Source organism: Urocitellus parryii, chromosome 10 (assembly GCF_045843805.1).
Source record: "Urocitellus parryii isolate mUroPar1 chromosome 10, mUroPar1.hap1, whole genome shotgun sequence".
Lineage (NCBI taxonomy): Eukaryota > Metazoa > Chordata > Mammalia > Rodentia > Sciuridae > Urocitellus > Urocitellus parryii.
In genome coordinates, this window is record NC_135540.1 from 83,315,298 (window position 1) to 83,335,485 (window position 20,188).

General features: G+C 37.4%; 1 protein-coding gene across 1 annotated transcript in view; it reads right to left on the bottom strand.

Moving 5' to 3' along the window:
- The window catches only part of Fras1 (Fraser extracellular matrix complex subunit 1), a 267,670-nt gene that overhangs the window by 124,020 nt on the left and 123,462 nt on the right, over nt 1-20,188 (bottom strand). The window contains exons 27-29 of the mRNA XM_026403132.2: nt 16,731-16,815; nt 13,722-14,048; nt 3,684-3,837 (exon numbers count right to left, since the gene is read on the bottom strand). Of these exons, the coding sequence (XP_026258917.2) occupies nt 3,684-3,837; nt 13,722-14,048; nt 16,731-16,815 (566 nt within the window). The remainder of the gene's footprint in view (nt 1-3,683; nt 3,838-13,721; nt 14,049-16,730; nt 16,816-20,188) is intronic.

Sequence of the window (20,188 nt, forward strand, 5' to 3'; positions counted from 1 at the left end):
TGTGATCAGAATATAGAAAGTCTATAAAGCTTGGTAGTCCTGGTAGAGAGGCTGGAATTTATTCTATAAAAAATCACTCAAGTAATAGTAATGTGATAATACTATGGAATAATAGGTGTGAAAATATAATAACAGGAGGATGGCAGGTTGGAGGGAGGACAAAGAGTTCAGTACTGGATGTGTTTAATACAGAAACCTTGGTGTCAAGCTCAAGAGTGGACAAGGAGAAATACTGGTATTGTGTGAGAGTCACCACACAGTGGTAAGAGGCACCCTTTTCCCCCACCTCTTTCCACATTTTTTTATTAGTGCATTATAGTTGATCATATTATATAATAATATGATTTGTTATATATTCATACATGCATATAATATAATGATACAATTTGTCCAATATCACTCCCCAGAGAAACAACCTTTTCTGTAGTACCTTACCTCTGCTTCTATGATTATATCATACAAGGATATGACACAGGTTTAAAATACTGAAAATCATCTCCATTTGGGATTCCCTGTATACCAAATTTTATATTTTAACTAAGAATTTTGAAGAGAAAATTTAATAGCTATTAAGGATTAGAATCTCATTTGGAACTCCATGAATTATGTTGGGATTGAGATAATTTCTATTAACAGTTTTCTTATACTATGATGAATAATTTAGAGTTGGCAGTATGATTAAGTCAGATTGTCCCTCAAATGATGTTCAAGGTATTTTGTTAAAACCATCCCATTAAATTTATTTTCAAATCTATGAAGTAGCAAAGGGTACAAGTACTAATCAACTCATCTAAACCTTTATTTGAAGATAGTGGTGAATCAGGGAGCAGTTGAATTTAGGCCCTTTATGCACATACTATAGAAAAAAATTTATATTTATTTGCATTCCAAGGTCAACTCTTCACAAAATGCCTGGAGTCCAACCTGAACCTTCTGAAATTATAAGGGAGTTCATAGTAGCCAGGGGCCAAGGAGGTAACGCCTACACAGATGCACCTCACTGAACAGATGGAGGAAGGTAGACAGGTGTCTAGTTCCCACCACTCTTTTCACTCTTAAATAGTTCCCAAGGGTAATGTGATTTGATTACTGTTAGTAGTGAGATCTGGACACAAAGAAAGATTATGTTCACAGGAAGAAATTAATTAAGAGAGTTACAGTAAGAAAGGGATCACAATAAAGTCTACATGGCATTTATTAAGAAGAAATGGCAAACTTTTTCTGCTTAAAGCAATTTAATTCAGCATTGTTCTGTTTAATATTTGATGAAACATTGTGCTGTTTCTGTGAAATTTGGGGGCTTAGCTTTTGGCTTTTAATAATCAAGGTACAGAATTTAATATAAGAGTCTTAGATTTTTAGAGATGAAAAGGACTTAAATATTATCTAGCTTAAAATCAGTAGTTGGAAGTAAGATGAGAACAGGATGTTTATTAATTCCAAATGGGAAAACAGTAACTTAACAGTGGAGAAATTTGGCAGATATCACTTTAGCCAAGTTAACCAGCAATAAGACAGGGCCATCATGCACCTTCTGATATCGTACACTGAAAAAGGGGAAAAAGCATAATCTTAATCTAATAAAGAAAAAACCACCTGACAGACCCAAACTGAGCAGCACTCTATAAATATCTAACAAGTACTCTGCAAAAGTATTAAGGTCATTAAAGAAAAGAAGCAGAGAACTGTCACACATTGGAGGAGGCCAAGGAGACACGACAATTAAATGCAAGCTGGAATTCTGGATTGGTTCAGAAAAATAGCATTAGTGAGAAGACTGGCAAAATTTGAATAAGATCTATAGATAGTTAATGTGAATTTGTTGGTTTCAATAACTGCTCTATGGTCATGTGTGATATTAACATTAGGAGAAGATGGGTAAAGTATTCAAGAACTGTGAATTATTTTTGCAACTTTTCAATTAAGTCTAAAATTATTTAAACAGGAAGTAAAAAAATTATCTGACCTAATTTCTCAAAGAAACCTATGGCCCAAGGGAGTACAGTTGCCTTCTTCACAATCATGAAGTTCTATTATATCTCAACTAGACTGTTTTATAATTATAATATCAATTCTTGATAAGATTATGCTTTCTAATGTCTGTGGACACTGGAATTATTTTCAAATTGTCTAGAGTTAATTTTTTTCCTCACTGTAGAAAATGCATAATTTTTAAAATGTGATAACCCAGAGGGGGAAAAATTATTCTTTCTCTGCTTTTTAATGTGCCAAGTGGATTTTTAGTTTTTATGAATATAATTTTCATTTTTAGATGATCAATTTAGATACTTTAAAAAAATCTGCCTAAGCTGAGTTCAGTGTCACATGCCTGTTGTCCCAGCACGTGGGGAGATGACTCATAAGGATACCTGGAGTTCAAGACCAGCCTAAATAACACCAGACCCCACCTCAAACAAAACAAATCCACTACCTTTTCTTTTATTTATACTGCATTTTGAAATTTTCTTTCAGTTGTGACTCCTTCTTTTAGGTCTTTAAACCATTTTAAATATACCTATTTCATAGTTTTTAATGATTGTTCCTTTCTTTGAAATTCTTGGGGTTTTAATCACCTTGTTTGTTTTGGTTTTGTGTCCTCCTGTGTCTTTTGGTTTTGGGTTCTGCACTAATCCTCAGTAGATTGATCTGAGAGTCCTAGTAGCCTGGTGGAGAGTAGGCCTTGTTACAGTGGTTTATACTTCCTGCAAGGAACCCAAGAAGTGTCATTGGCCTTAGATTAATTTACATATAAAGTCTCCATTTTTGGTGTTGTGCACAAGGCATATATTTTAATTTAATCCTGGATCTGGAGGAGAAATAGGCTCGAAGTTCTAAATTCTCAGCAGACATTTTGCTCTACTCTGAGAAAGGCAGGTCTCTGTGCTGATGAGCCTCTTCTTTCCTATTCTGTCTCTCTAAGTGAAGGACCATCCTTCCAGAGCCCTGGTTTTAGGCGGGGTCTTAATTTCCGCTCCCTGTTTGTGCATGAATTTTAACTCCTAAGTTCCCAGGTTCCTGAGACAGACTGCCCCTCTCAGGGAAGCTGTACCCTGAGCTCTTGCACACTGACTCCAGTGCCTTCCTTGCTGCTGGAACCTGGAGTTTCTTGGGTGCTCAGCTATGAATGCTTTACAATCTTGGATGCTCAGCTATGAACACCTTACCCTTCTTGCTACATTTTATCCAGCGTTTTTAGGCAATGACAATGAGCAATTTCTCTGGTTAATGTATTCTACTATCTTGCTGGAAGAAATAAGAGTGGTGGATGCTGAAGAATGTTTCTGTGAAATATACTTTTTAAAATTCACATCAAGAAGTCTGGCGATGGTCTGAGAACGATTTAAGGTAGAGTTTGAGAGCCTGACTTTTGAAATTTAACTGACATCCATTAATTAGTCATTGACTGTTAACAGGCTGGTTTATCCCAGGTTTCTAGCATGCAAAATTAAGTTATTAGAAATTTAAATTAAGATTTAGCTGTTATATATAATGTATTTATAAAATTTACTCACTACCTAGCAAATGTGTGTAGTGTGGTAGGTGTGGAAATTGATCTGCTTTTAAGAGAGGTGTATAAAATTAGAGAGTTCACTGGAACTGCCACCTTGCTCATGGCATTGTATAAAAGCAAGTCCTAGACTGCTGAATGCAGAGATGAAACCATGCAAAGAAAAAAAATTTACCAAACTGGGGGTGGTCTTGTGTAATCTTGTAGACAATATCTTCAGCGTTGGCACCTGGAGCTTCAGCCTGTAAGATTCTGTTGGTAATCTGCAGCATCCCCCCTTCTGGAACCCATACCATCGAATTAGCTACAAGCCGAAGTGCTCCATCATTCTAGAATAAGGGAAAAGGGCAGAATTGGAGCCAAGCATAATAAGAACACATTAATACTGAAAAGCACTAGTTATCAGGTCCTTTTGTTGCAAAAGATCATCTGATAAGAAAGAGAGATTTATAGTTTAGAGTCATAGTATGAACCATGGGTATACATTATGTGTAGATATATGCATGTATACATTTATAAGTGTCTATATTCTGCTTTTCAATTGTTCATGAGCCAATAATTTACATCATTCTCCATTTCTTTCTTTCTGTCTCTCCATTTCTTTCCTTCTTTTGTCCATCTACCTGCCCTTCTGTTCTCACCATCCACTATATTCAAAAGAGTTATTTATTGAGTACCTATTCATGCCAGCTCCTTTGCTACAGAACTGGAATATGCAACAATGTTTGAAAGCAAGATCTCAACTTCAGAAGGAGCGACACACAATTATCAAATAATTAGGACATTTCACAGTGATGCTCTTTAAGAAGCTTCAGCAGGGAGCCATGAGGCCATAGAAGAAGGAACTCTCCCGAAGATTTTCCTAAAGAAGAATCATTCATTTCTGAATAACAGAAAAAAATGGGCTTCCTAAGTAGTGAAGTGGTGAAACAGATTTTAGGCAGAGGGCCCAGTTTAAGCAAAGGCAAAAATGCGAGACCACATATTGTGTTTGATAAATGTCCAACTGTTTGGCGCCAGTAGAGCTGAGGAAACCAGGGGAAGGGTGGATACAAAGTGAGAGTGTCTTCTGGAAGGCTACTAAAAAGTAGAAGCTATTCTAAAAGTCTCAATTCATCTTATCAGCACTGGAAAGAAAACAGGTGTCTTCAGGGAAGGAAATGGGATGATCCCACTGATGGAATGATCAGCCTGTCTTTAGAAAGATAGCCTCCAAGGGCAAGAGATGGAGGTGACTAGCATTGGGATGAATCTGGAGCTGGAGAAATCATTTAACAAGTTCTTGCAATGGCTCAGGGGAGAGGAGATCAAGGCCTGTAAGAGGGTAATTGCAATGGGAATGAATAGTTAGAAACAGATCCTAGAAACACTACAGAGTGAAATGGACAGGCCTGATGGCTGATTGAAAGTGAGCGACCAAAAGTAGAGAGTAGCTGGCTGGAAGAAATCACCTATTTAGCACTCCTGAGAAAGCCACCACTTTAATTGCTAAACTAATGTCATTAAAAAGTGCTGCCATTCCTGATTTACAAGGTGTACACCCTCTTCCCAAACCTCATAATTGACATTTTCCACAGAATGTGATTAGTGTCGACCAAGGCTCAGTTTTCCATTTGTTTTTGTACTTCAAAAATCAGTGAATCTGGTATTTTAAAACAGGACATTTCAGAAAGAATGGTTTTCTAAATTATTGTTGTTATTTTTGGATATGCCAATAAACAACACAGCAAACAGCACACTCAGGAGAACACTCAGAAGAGAAAGCAACAGCTATTCTTTTGCAATTACTAGGCACTTAAGCATTTCACCTCTAAGAAGTCAGTCATGCCCATTTTCACCACATGTATCAAGAAACTGAGTCAAATGGTGCCCAAGAGAACAGTCATGAAGGCACTTTCTATGCTGATTTGTGCTCAGGGGCAAAATCCCAGAGAATTTTCTCTTTCGCAATGGATCTAGCATGCTATTTACGGAAACATCAAAAGTATGTCAGTAATTTTGCATATAGTCTACCAGAATTCTGGGAGAAAAGGCTCTAAATCCAAGAGAATTTAAAATGCCCTGACACACTGGGACACAGGTTTCATAACTGCAAAGAATATTTCTAATAGAAGCAGCCTAGTCAACTTTAATTTTGGTTATAGAGATCAATTATATGTCAATAATATTACATTACTGGACTAAATAGGCAATGCAGTTTTTTTTGTTTGTTTGTTTATTTTATTCTAAGCAACTAAGTACTGGAACCTGAGCACACATTTCCCAGATGGCTCTTTACTACATCTCTGTCTTGACTGTACTTTACCAATACAATTCTTTATTATTCCTGTGTGACTATTTAGGAAATAGTACAACTTGTAACTCAGAGCTTAGATAACAGTAGCACCTAGAAACTCAAGATCCATAGAATCTTGGCCCTTACCCCAGATCTTCTGAATCAGACCTCCTGAATAGGAATCCACATTTGAAAAAGTATCCAAGAGATGTGCAGTCATGCTCAAGTACCAAGAACTATTTTCAGATTAGAGACTACAATCTTTAGAGTGGCTCACAGTAGATCTTTGAGAATATTTAAGCTTAAAATGAATAGTATATATGCCTCCGATTCTGAGTTATTGCTTTTGGTACTTAAGAAGAAATGGAAATGACACTAAGGATAAGAAGTACAATTCTTGGATGTCAACAAGATGGTAGAATAGGTGGTTTTATCCCCCACGCCCAAGAAACCCTATAAAATGTTTTGTAGTGCCGAGGATCAAACCCATGGCCTTGTGCATGCTAAGTAAGCATTTTACCACTAAGCTACACACCTAGCCCTAGAAACCTAATTTTAACTACCATCCATAGATAACTATCTTCATCAAAGCCCATGAGTCCAGCTAAAAGGTTTCAGCACCTTGGTGGAACACTGAAAAGGATAAGAAAACTCTTTCATTTAATCCATATCATCCTCTTCAAGATGGTACAGTTCAGTGCCAAGAGAAAAGGGCACAAAGCTTATTTAAAGAAATAATGAGCCAGGTACAGTGGCACACACCTGTAATCCCAGTGACTTGGGAGGCTGAGGCAGGAGGATTTAGAGTTCAAAGTCAGCCTCAGCAAAAGCGAGGTGCTAAGTAACTCAGTGAGACCCTGTCTCTAAATAAAATACAAAATAGAGCTGGGGATGTGGCTCAGTGGCCGAGTGCCCCCGAGTTCAATCCCCAGTACCCTCCACCCCTCAGAAGAAGAGAGAGAAACCCCCAGAAATCTAGAATTCTGTATACCACAAACACACCCTTCAGAAACAAAGGATTAGACAGAGGGGAGTGAAGGGAGGGGAGGGGGCATGAAGGATAGTAGAATGAATCGGACATTGTTACCCTACGTATTACCCTATGACTACATGACCAGTATGATTCTACATCATGTACAACCAGAATGAGAAGCTGAATTCCACTTATAATTAATGTGTCAAAATGCATTCTACTGTCATGTGTAACTATTTAGAACAAATTAAAAAATTTTAAAAAGTTGTTAAGTGATGTCAGGTCCAAAAATTCACAAACTGTATGATTCCACTTAAATATAACATCCAGAGTGGGTAAAAACATAGCAACAAAAAGCAGATTGTTGTTTAGCAAGGGCTTTCGGGTGGAGGCGTGAGGGGGCAAGGGAACTAGGAATAACTACTCTAACAGGTGTAAGGTTTCATTTTGGAGGGAAGGGTGTGTTTTGGAATTAGCTCTAGGCAGTGGTTGTACAACCTTATAAATGCATTAAATGTTACTGAATTATTCACCTTAAAATAGTTTATTGCATTTCATGTGAACTTCATCTCAATAAATTAACAAAACAAAACAGAAGCAATGACAGAAAAATTTTCAAATCTGGGAGGGAAATGAACATACAGATTAATGAAGCCCAAAGAACTGCAAATAGATTGAACATAAACTCTTCATCAAAGCACATTCTCAAGAGAAAAATCGCCTATCACATGCAAGGAACCCTGGAAGACTAGCAGTGGATCACTCAGCAGAAATCTTGTAGGCCAGGTAAGTGGAATGATAACCAAAATGTTTAAAGATGAAAACTGCCAACCAAGAATAATTTACCGGCAAAGCTGTCATTCAGAAATTAAGACGAGATAAAGACTTTCCTAAACAAAAGCCAACAGAATTTATCATGACTGGGCCTGTCTCACAAGAAATGCCAAAGTTCTTCAAGTTGAAATGAAAAAAAGTTAATTAGCAACATGAAAACACATGAAAGTAGAAAACATGGCTAAAGCAAAGTACAGCTGGCCTTCTGTATCCATGGGTTCCAAAAATATGGATTCACCCAACTACAGGCAAAAAATTCCGGGGGAAAAAAAATCATGTGTATAATGAACATGTAGAAACTTTTCTAGTCATTATTCCCTACATACAACATAACTACTATTTACATAGTCATGGTAATTAATGACTCTAGTATAAAAGTTAAAAGAAAAAATTATTAAAAATAATGATAGCTATAAAACTTACTAATGGATTTATGACTTACAGGGATATAAATTATAATACCAATAACAAAATGGTGAGAGACAGGGAGACATAAAAGTGGAGAGTTTTGTACGTGATTGAAGAGACATTGTTATCAGCTTATAATGAACTATTATAGCTATAAGAGGTTTTATAAGCCTCATGGTAGTCACAAAAGAGTCTGCAGTGGATATACAAAAGATGGAGACAAAGGAATCAATGTATACCACTACAAAAAAAAGTCATCAAATTACAAAGGAAAACAGAATATTATTCAGCTTCAAGGAAGAAGGAAATCCTGTATTTGTAACATGGATGGACTTGGGCGGACATTTAGCTAAGTGAAATAAGCCAGACACAGAAAGAAAACAACTGGAAGATCTTGCTTATATATGGAATCTAAAACAGTCAAACTTATAGAAGCAGAGAGTAGAACAGCAGTTGATGGAAGCTACAAGACAGGAAATACGGAGATAACAGTAAAAAGGACATAAAGTTTCAGTTCTACAAGACATAAATTCTGAGATCTATATAGCATAATGACTAAAGCTAACAATGCTGTATGGGAGACTTCAAAATTACTCAGAGGAGCTATCTTAGGTAAAATGTTCTTACCATAAAGAGAAGTAATAACATTAAAGGGTCAGGAGGGAACTTTGGTTGGTGATGGTGTCTATGACTCTGAAGTGATGATGGTTTTATGGGAGTGTACCTATCTCCAAACTCATTGAGTTGTGCATATTAAATACAGAGAGGTTTTTACTTACCAATCATTCTCAATAAAGTAGTTTAAAACAAAGAAATACAAATCTTCCCACTCATCATGATGATGTTTTTTTTTGTTGTTGTTGTTTTGTTTTCTTCTGGGAGAGGGTGAGGAAATATTTGAGAACAGATGGCTAGAAGTTCTTTTCTATAGGTAAAGTGTCCAAAAAGCCAATTTTTAACCTAATTTTCCCAGTGACTCTGACATTTTGGAATTTGTCTCCTTGTAGGTTTTTTTTTTTCTTGCACATTGGCTCATATATCCCTGTCAGCTCAAGAAATTAGCTATATTACTAGTTGAATAATCTCCTGCCCAATGAGGTTTGATAAATCCTCCAGAGTACATTAGCAGGCGATGAAAGTTCAACAAGTAAAATTGAGGGCGTGATTAAAACAGTACTTTATATTAAATAGTTCTTCTAATTCATTTCATAGAACAATAGGCAAGCAAATGTTGGTTATAAAGTTTAGCCATTACATATTTATTATATTTGAGTAAAAATATTAATGTTTCAAACCAGAAGTAAGAGCATAAGCCTCCATCCTTTGGGGGGAAAATCTCACAAACAAAATGAAAGCTCCCGATCCCATAAATTAAAAATTAAAATTACATCAATGATGTAACTTTAGCTCAAATGATAGTGTACTCCAACTCCTAGCTAAAATATGCAAGACAAAGTTTTAAAAACCTCACTCTTTGGAAAATGACTAAAGTTGGATATAACAGTGACCCTATCATTTTACTTACTCTGTAAAAATATGCTTTAATTCGTAAGATTTCATTTATACCATCACTTTTAAGATTTAATGTAGTAGGACTTTGTGAACTTTAGGTTAGGAGCATGTGGTGTGACAGATATAAGGTCAAATTTATCAGCAGGAAGAAAGAGGGGAAGCTAATTTGAAAGTTTCTGTGTTTGTTAAGGTGGGCATGAGCCTCAGAGGCTTGCTACTTCAGGTCAGAAATATAGGACCTTTGCTTCAGGTACATTTCTACTGATGTAAATATTCATATCAACAAAATGTTTCTGAGCATGCACTTTTTCAGACACTGAATTAAATAGGCTAAGGTAAGTCCTGCCAAAAGGTAAAACCCTGACATGTGGCAAGGATTTGTTTATTTGGGAAACAGGCTCTTATTCATACAAATAAACATTTTTTTTTTTTACCATTGATAACTGTAATTCTTACAAACATCATTATTATCAAACTAACTGTATCCTTGTAAGACCACCAATGAAAGGCAGTCATTGATGAAACTGAGGGGAAACACAACAGTGCTTTGTAGCTGCCCATAGGCATTACCACAGCTAGAAATGGCCCACCAGGATAGAATTTTCAATCCAGTGCATAGTATGACAGTGGGGGCTTTTAACATTAAAGCATTACCCGGCTGCAGAAAACAACCATCCAAACAACAATAAACAAGGTCAGAAAGATCATCAGATTTATTATCAGAATAGAAAAAAGGCATGATTTCCATAGGCACCTTTATTAATGAGAAAGCAGATAATTCCTTGCAAGTCCAGGAGTAGAAAGAAGCCCACCAGATTTCTTTCCCCAGGCCAGTTTAGCCCTTATTGGATGTTGAATTACTTTGGAATCATCTCTCTAGCAGACTTGGGTTGGTAATCCACCCAATTAATGAAAGCCTGTTCAGCAGGGCTTTCTCTTTATTACTTTTTCTTTCTTTCTTTTTGCCTCCTTCCTCTAACTGGACATGTTTCAGCATCAATCCTGGTTCCATTTCCTCAGCAGCTCAGTACAAGCCTGGAGGTGGCAGTCAAGTTTATTCACTGCCAGGCCAAGTTTGGGGGAACTGGTGTATAACTTGAAAAACCAGGGTGAACAAACAGCTCCTCCACTCAGTGCCCGGTGAGCCTCCCCTCAGGCAGCAGAGGTGCTGGGGTGCTTCTCATCTAACACAGAAACCTATGGCAAGACAGGGACACAGGCACCTGCCCCCTCAGGCCCTTGCATCCGTCACTCATCTACCCAGCCCACAGAAATGCACCCAACCCCTATAATATGCTGGGCTCAAGACACTAAAACTGAAATAGTCCCTCTTCTCACAAAGATTCCTTTTTCAATTCCTTCCTCTCAGAAGGAATAGAGAAACAGGCTAAGTTTCTGTTGAACAATATTAGGGTTAATTAGTACATCCATTCACTAAACTGAAATCCTTTGGCCATTCCATTTAAGCTGCCAGCTAGACATCAGCCAATAACTGGTCCCTCTCCAAATTTAACATACAAGTAGCCTCAGGCTAAGATCTCTCATGCCATCTTCCAAAATGGCTATCAGAATGAAACCAATCATGTCTGACGGCATAACTACTGGATGCGGTAGCAACTGAGGTCATTTTTCTCTTCTTGTGCCCAGTAGATTTCTGATAATAAATAGCCTGGCTTGTAATAAGCTGTGGTTAAGTCCAAAGGGAAGAGTCCAGGAGGCTTGGGGCCCAGTCTTTTTGGACAGGACATTAAGAAAATGACTAAATAATCATCTTAATTTTATCCATGTAGGAAATAAGAATATGTGTGACCCAAACATGGAAAAACAAAGGCCAGAAAGAAAAGAGTCTGATAGTTAAACACAGGAGGCAGATGCACTTGAAATGAAATCACAGCCCCAGCCCTAAGCACCTTTATACAGATGAATGTTGTCAAACTTCTTTACACTTTAGTTTCCTCTTTTGGAAAATCAACGATAATTGTACAAATATCACAGAATAAATCTGCGATTCAAAAGGAACAATTCACATCACACTTTAGTGTCCAATAAATGTTAAAAAAACAAAACAAACAAACAAACAAACAAAAAAACCCCCTTCCACTCATGGTAGAATTTCCTCTAGAAGAAATAAGGTCATAATAGTTGCTATCTTAACCTTCTTCAGCAAGATAGCATAAGCATCAGTAGAAGTGGTAGAAGGAAAAAGATTCTGAGTTTCTAAAGGGAAAAATAGTCTATATTTGTATGATATTATCAAATTACATTCAAGATTATTAGCATATCCTGTTGCACGCAAAGGCTCTGGCCACTGGCTTCACTGTTCCTCTTCATGTTTAAGAGTGACGTCATAGATCCATAACCACAGCAGTATATGAGATGGTGAGATGGAAAGGGGGAAGAGAGAGGGCCAACCCATACTCCATTTAGGAATCACAAGCAGACACATTAAAAACACATGACTTGCAAGTTACAAGGACTTCAAGGACTCCAAACCTCTGTGCCTTCTATCTCATTTAAGGATGAAAATTCTATTTTTATTAGTTTTGTTAGTCAATGCAGCTAAAATCCTAGAAATGCCCTTCAGCTGTGAGCCTTTCCACACAAAATGATTGTGTAATACAATGAACTGAACTCCCAACATGGAGACTGGAACCACATTAGGAAAGGTGGCCATGAGGGTTGCACTGAAATCTAGGACGGCCTCTGGAAAAAAAACAAGGAAGGGAGAAACTTTCTGCATCTGTCTAGACTTCATCTCTTCATAACTAACCCTCATCTCCCAGGGTGACTGCAGGAGAGTGATAATTAGGATTAGCTACGAGGTGGCCATCTGCCAACTCCATCTCCTAATCAGCCTTTACGTCCTCCCATCTCTCTCGCTCGCTACCATCACTGTGTTCAGCAGCTGAAAATGATGAGACAAGAGACTAAGAAACTAGTTAGCAGACCATATTAGATTCAATTGCTTCCCTTCAGGAGGCTCCACTGCAAATTTAGAGTGATCATTGGTGAGAAAGTGACAAGTGATTTTAAACTGTCCTCAGCAAGTCAATCTCTCAAGCTAATCACTAGTGACAACTCTGTAGGTAGTGATATTTGGAATGAAAAGTTAAAAAAAAAATGTGTTTTCTAAACTACTGCCATGGAAAAGAGGCACTCAGGATGCTACTGAGAAACGGTCTTCTATTCAAATATCACTAAATTTTGAAAAGAAGATTTTGGGGAGTACTGGGGATTGAACCACTGAGCTATATTCTACTACATTCTAAGCCTTTTTTTTTTTTAATTTTGAAACAGGGTTTCACTAAGTTGCTGTGAGTCTCACTAAATTGCTGAGACTAACCTCAAACTTGTGATCCTCCTGCCTCAGCCGCCTCAGCTATTGGGATATAGGTGTGCACCACCGTGCCCAGACTTGAAAATATTTTTCAGTAGGACTATGTGATCTAGCATAGGTTAGCTCAGTATTTCGTAAAGTGTGATAACCATCTCATTTGTAATATCCAAAAATGTAGTACATGGATAAAATTTTATAGAAATGTTATATTTTAATATTTCAGAAAAGTATAATATAGACATTAGGTCCATGATTATATCAATATAATTTGTTAGAATGAGGTCTCACACACACACAAACCAAATCGTTTCAAAGAAAAATAATAAGTAAATAATAACACCAGCTCTCGTGGAAATAGGAAAAAAATAAGGTGACACATCAGTGACTCAGAATGATAAACACACTTTTAGCCCCTAGGCCAAAGACCCTTATGATTACCAAAAAAGAGGGTTCCTTTATCCCTGTTAGCTAACAGGCTAACAGGATGGCTGAACTCTCCCCTTTAATTCATTAAGATTACTGACCAAGGGTTTCTCATTCCATGAGCTGTTTTAGAAGGGCAGACAAATACCAAGATGCCTTGATTCTCAGGCAGGAGACAAAAGGATCAGTGAATAATAATACAGTTTTACAGGAGTAGGTCAACAAAAAGAGTTGCAAATCATCCCATTTATAGAGATCAAGTGTGTTCCTAACAAGATATATTACTGCCCAAATACATTACTTATATAATAGGCACTTAATGAGCACCCATGTAATAGGTTATGCTTGAATAAATGAATAACTACCCATATCCTAACTTTATAAGCATTGCAAAATATTATCAGTGAACTTCATATTTAGGTGCAAGGAATGAAACTAGAATGACACTCACCTTGGGCACAGTCTTCACATGAAACAGTATATTTTGGAAGGAGTGTCCATCATTGGCCTGCAAGACCACAACATCAGATGTGCTCTCTGAGCCATCGTGAGCATAGAGGAGAAGGCCCCTAGAGAGTTCATCAAGCCGGAAATGATAGATAGGGGTTGTGGGGGACTGAAGAGTTTGGAGCAATTGGCCATGAAGTGGAGGATCAAGTACTTCGATGACCACATCCTGGGGATTGTCATCATCTCGAATGTCAAGGAGCTGGGTGGTGATGGTTCCCCGCTCTCCTCTGCTAATGTGGAGAACCTCATTTCTCAGCACATATGGGGCCTGTGGAGTTGAAGGGAAGCAGGGAAGAATAGTCATTTACTAGGAAAGAGAGGGTAACTCAGAGGATCAGTGTGGCAACCTGATTGATATTTCTATGCCTTTTAAGAAACTGTAGGTGCTCTGGCAAAGTAATAGCCCTGTGCCATGGTGAAAGCATTTGTCAGAGGTGCAGCTGGTCATAGTAAGAACAGTGGTTGCAGATACTTATATCTCTGGACTCTGGAGGTTTCTCAAATCAATTTAAGACCATAGTCATGATAAGAGGCAATCAAAAAGGGCTACCAGCTTCTAAATTTCTATTTCATCTGCTCAGCTTCTAAATTTCTATTTCATCTGCTCTCTTGATTTGCACTATATCCTCTACATTGTTAGTGAAATCAGCTCAGTATCAGGAAGGCCAGTCAGTTATCTGCATTCAATAAAGACTAACAGGAGCTATAGAATTTTTGAACTCGCCTTTGGAAGTTAAGTGCTTCACTCTAGGCCACTATGCAATATGCTGACTCAGAGTAAGGCACTTTTGCTTTCTGAAGTCATACTATTTCTGGTCCCTCCCAGCAAGTTTTTTCAAGTTCTCCCATTCAAATCTTGACAGAGTCCCATCCCAGTTCAGCTTAGAAAGCCCATGAGATTATGATCTGGATGAGTCAGGCAACCACCTGGTTAATTCGTACAACACTGCTAATATAGCAAACTTTAATGTTTTCCTTGGGATTGTTTGGTTCCCCCCACCAACTTGAGTAAGCAGATAAAATGTTCTTTCACGAAGAAAAAAGTTAGTGAGTCACAACAGAAAAAAACCTCATACACATACACTCAACGAGGCCAGAAGCCAAAGAAAACATTTTCTTCGTTTTTTTTTAATACCATTTGAAGTTGAACCATCTAAGACTTTTCTCAACATATTGTCTTCTTTATTCCAAATGGCTTTTTAAAAAAACTACTCAAGCACCTTCCTGGCCTCCTGGAAATTAAAATTTCCATTAAAGTAATGTTTAACTAATGCATCATTATGATAATCACATAGTGGAAAATTAGATGGTAGCTACTCCTCAAAATTCCTGAGAATTCTAAAGCTGTGAGTTTATACATGGGAATGAATGGCCCCTCATATTCTGAAAGAGGAAAGGTCAGAGGTGATGTCAAAGTCCATAAATAGACTAATTTAGTTACATGAGAAAATTTTAGGGAAGCTCAACACTATATTGAAATAACTCAAAATTTAAAGGAACAAAAATAAGTTAAAATTTCTTTTTAAAATTCCACTTTAAAAAGTTAAAATGATAAGAGTTTATCATATAATACATAAATAAAATGTGCCCTCATTATCTACTCACTTAGAGAAAGTGGAAAACAGACAAAACTCAAAAACTGTGGGAACTCATCATCTCAGATTAGAAAGTTACCCGCTAATACCTACCTAGGTCTTTTATTGGAGTAACTATATTAGCCCAAATGAAGAGGTCAAAGCAAAATGTTTAAGAATTAAGGAGTACCTAAGCCAGTGTCCTAAGGTGAATTTGGCCCTTTGGCCTATATTTACAGAGATGACATGTATTAGCTTTAATTAAAACAAAATTTACACACTTAAGTAGGATTAATTTCTAATCACTCCTAAACTTCAAGTTATCCCTGACGTGATAATATCATTAAGAAGAACTGAGTTGGGTTATTAACACCACGTGGCAGTCACTTTTTCAAGTCTATGTTGTCCTTCACTTTTTTTTTCATTTTTGATCAAAAAGATAAAAATATGAGTTAAAAACAATAATCTAGTGTCCTTCCTGGAATCATGATTAATGCAATAATAAGGTCTGGATATTTAGGTAGTCTTAGTTCTCAACATCATGTCCTTGCTATTAATGATGTATGCGCACGCGCGCGCGCGCACACACACACACACACACACACACACACCATCTTCCTATTGTTTTAGCACATTTTAGCTGTTCAGTCCCTCAAGCCCAGTTCTCAGAGCTTCTACCGCCGTGTGTATTCTGGACACATAAGTACAACTTGACAGAGTGAGTGATAAGAGATGAGTGTGAAGGGCCATTACAGTGTGTCTTATAGCTTCTACCATGATTTCCTCAGATCTGTGTTTGGCTGACGACCACACTGACACCTCATGTAGGAGCTGATGTAAGATCCTCCAACGACTAACGATTCTAAACCCTTAAGAGAGAAATACTGAAGTAAAATAAACTTATTTACCTAAGAATAAGGGAAGTCTTCACAACTGGAACAGCTTTATTCTGCAGGACTAGTGTCAGGTTCGGTATAGTAAAGAACGTCACCACAAGATAACGGTTTGGACCACAGACTCTGAAGCCAGATCTGCTGGGCACAGATCTTGACTATTAGCTACAACACTGCAGACACGTTATATAACCCCCTTGTGCCTTAGTTTCCTCATCTATAAACTGGGGATAACAGTATGTCATGAGATTGGTGTGTATATCAACTGATAACTTATGTGAAACACTAAGAACTATACATGCATTAGTAATTGCTATTGTTGATGTTATTATCAAAAGTACTAAAAATTACTCAAGAGGCATTTCATGATAAAACTAAGATTAATATAGTTCAATCATTTTTGCTAAAACTGAAAGAAGGCTTAATTTGTTCTTGAGAATTAGTAAGCATGTGAAATTGTTAACGGCTCGGTATTTTTATTACCTGTGTTGAAAACGCTTGTATGTTGATCAGTTGTGGTTCAGAGAAGAACTGCTGGTCACTAATTTTCAAGGAAAAGTAACCTTTCCTAAAAAGTACCCCCAAAAGGAATGAGAAAATACAATCATTAAATTATTCTGTAGAAAGTTAAGGATCAAAAATATTTTCAGGTTACATGTATGTAAAAATTTGGATCAAACCGCTACAGTAATATAATATCTGAACTGTAAACAGAAATTACCATTCGATGCAGGTAAAAATGCTTTGTGTTCTTAGACCTTGTTATAACATAATAATAATATGACTATTCTGTTCCCTGTTTTTCTAAACTGAATATACAAACAGCTGAAATATTAGTTGTCAGGCCAAGATAGGTTAGTGACACATTATTATATGTTATAGAATGGAAAGGAATCTAGTATAGTCTCTGACCAGTTCCCAGTGATTCCTTCTTTCAACAAACCTTCCTTCCAGCTCTTTCCCGATTCATAGGAGTGGACACCCAATGACAATGTTTGCAGTATCTATCTCCCTACCACTCCAACATTCATTGTGGACAATACTAAGGAAAGAATGGCTTGTTCTTCCTTGGAAATTTGGACTTGGCCTGAGTCAATCTCACCATTTTACTACAGTATAACCAGAACCTACCATGTGAATGAGAATATGGAACAAGCCTGCCTGTGGGAGACAGGTCCATGAAGCTTATGAGCAAGGAGACACAGGGATGAGAGAAGGTTTGAGTCCTGCTTCACATTTCCAGTTCTAGCTTCTGGACTTGCCCTGGAGCACCAGTGCTCTTCAAGTCTTTGAGATCTGAGCCACCTCTGCAACGTTATAATAAGCCTCACTCTTTTGTTTAATCTAATTCAAGTTGATTTTCATTACTTGCAACCAAACAGTCCCAATTAACAATAAAAGAAGGATCACTCTTTGCTGTGGGTTGAATCTCTTTAAAGGAGTTTTGTTCCAGCAGCTTAGAGACTGTTGGAGGGGCAGGGATGAGTTGCCCACCTTTAAAAGCTGATCCAAGCACAGAACTCACCACTGGCTGGTGATATATGTGGTTAATGCACCATGGGAGCTTTGGAATTCTTGACTACTGCAGGGACCATTGTTTCAAAGGTTCTTTAAAAGGTATTCTTGGAACTAACTATTTATACTTGAAAGAATGTGGGTGGATCTCAAAAGCATTGTAGAAAATGCCAGAAGCAAAAGACCACATACTGTCTGATTGCATTCACAGGATATTTTAGAAAGGGTAAAACTACAGGGCTAAAAAACCAGATCAGGTGCTGGAAGGAAAGGAGTAACTATAAAAAGGGTATTTTGGGGATGGGAGGTGATGGAACTCTTTTATGTCTTGACTGTGGTAACAAGATCATATAGATTTGTTAACACTCATAGAACAGCATGCTTTAAAATAGGGAATTTTATTGAATGCAAATTATAGCCCAATAAACCTGACTTTTTAAAAAATGTATTCTTGCCTTCCCTCCTATTCCAACCACTCTTTCCTTTTCTGCCCCATCTAAATCCTGCCCCTCTTTGCTCCCACCTCCAAGCTTCAAGAGAATGCAACTGACAGAAACAATGGAAAGAACCAAGAAGGAGAAATGATTTTTGGTGGCACTCTGCATCTAAGCACTACCAGCTTTTAACATAGTCACTCTGACTACATTTACAAGTTATCTTTTACTCCACAGCAGCATTCTAATCCCGGGGCAATCCAATCCTAAAGAATTTTCATCAACGAATCATGGTCAGTATTTTCATGGCAAAGAACAAAAACCAAAAACTTATGCAGCAAGCATAAGTTTTTCTTTTTCTTCTCTGTCATTCAAAGACAATTTTAATTTTCACAAGTTTTTAACAACCTCATTTTATTATTCTTCTGTTATTTCTTTGGTTTTAATTTTTAGGTAAAGAAAATCCAGTATTAAAATAGGTACCTAGAAAAAGAGATGTGTAGGAATTCCCTAAACTGTCATTCTTTGTCCTATTTAGGGGTACAAAGCTTAAGATTCTGCAGGTTATGTGAGGTTAAAGATGTTAAATAGAGAAGAGGGTTAATGTTGGTTGTCTGTGAAGCTTTACACTTTTCACAAGGGATTCTACTGTGAAGCTCTGTGTGTCTGTGTCTGTGTCTGTGTGCATGAGAGAGAGAGAGAGAAAGAAAAATGTGGATATTTAAGAACTATACTTGTAGCAAAAATAAATGGAGAAATGGAGCAGGGATTTGATGAGTGACTCTGTGGCTTCAAATAATCCATCTCCGTAGCACAATATTTTTCTCTGTGTAGTGATCTTAGCCCCTTGAGGATGAAAGCAGGCCTATTGTCCCTATAATATTGGGGAGGCAGATATCATTGTGGCTAGAGGCATGGGTTGTGGACTCAGAGAATGTCAGGTTGGAGTCTCAGCTCTAGACTCTCAGGTTATGAGGTCTTATGCAAAATATCCCAGGTCTCGGTTTTCTTATCTGTAGACTGAGAACACATATAATTCATACACATAATTCATGTAAAAAATTTAACATAATGCCTGGCTCAAAGCTAGCACTCAGTAAATGTTGCTCTTATTCCTAGAATATGACCTTCTGAGGTTACTGACATCATCAGCTCTGAATTATCACAGAGAAAGTGCCATCTATTTTTCTCCCCACTTACGGCTTTGCCTGAGTCTCAAAATAAATAAGTAACAAAAATAATAAAAGAAAATCCTCAAATTTAGTATTGACAGTGAGAATATTCACTGTGTTCTTATGGTTTCGTGGTCTTCAAATCATTATTTACACAAATAGTCTATGGTGAATTATCTGCACTAATGAAGCAGAGCACGGTGAAGGAGAATCCAAGAGGCTAATCTTTGGGATGCATTCTCTGATTTCTGTTTAGTAGATTTACTCTGCTAATCATGGGGCTATATTTGCTTGGGTTAGTTTTAACATTCAATTGAATTCCTGAAGCATATGTCAGCTGGGTGGGGAAGATAGCCAGATATGTGTAAAGTATCAGGAGAAAACTGGATGGGGCTTAGAAATTAGCCACAATTAATCTTATAATGTGGATAATAAAAAGTTAACTATGACTCTAAGTTTCCTTCCAACTCTGAAATTCCAGGGACCACATCACACCTTGAAAACCACGTGCTCCATTCTTTATCTGCCCGCTATTCCCTGTATGTTATGCTCATGGGGAAGAAGCAACTCTAGCATCTGGCTATATAACCAGTTTTGTTTCTACTGGGCCAAAAAAGTGGGTAATTATACTCAGAATTTTCCTGTCACATCAGAGAATTACCCATAATTATGTGATAAAATGAAAATGTCTCAAACAGAAGTACATTCTCTGAACAATTACAGGGACATGATGACAGGCAGCTGAACACATTTGAGGAGTATTGATCTTCCCCAGATGGGAAGGGTTAGCTATTAAAAAAGAGGAGGTGGGGGCCAGAGC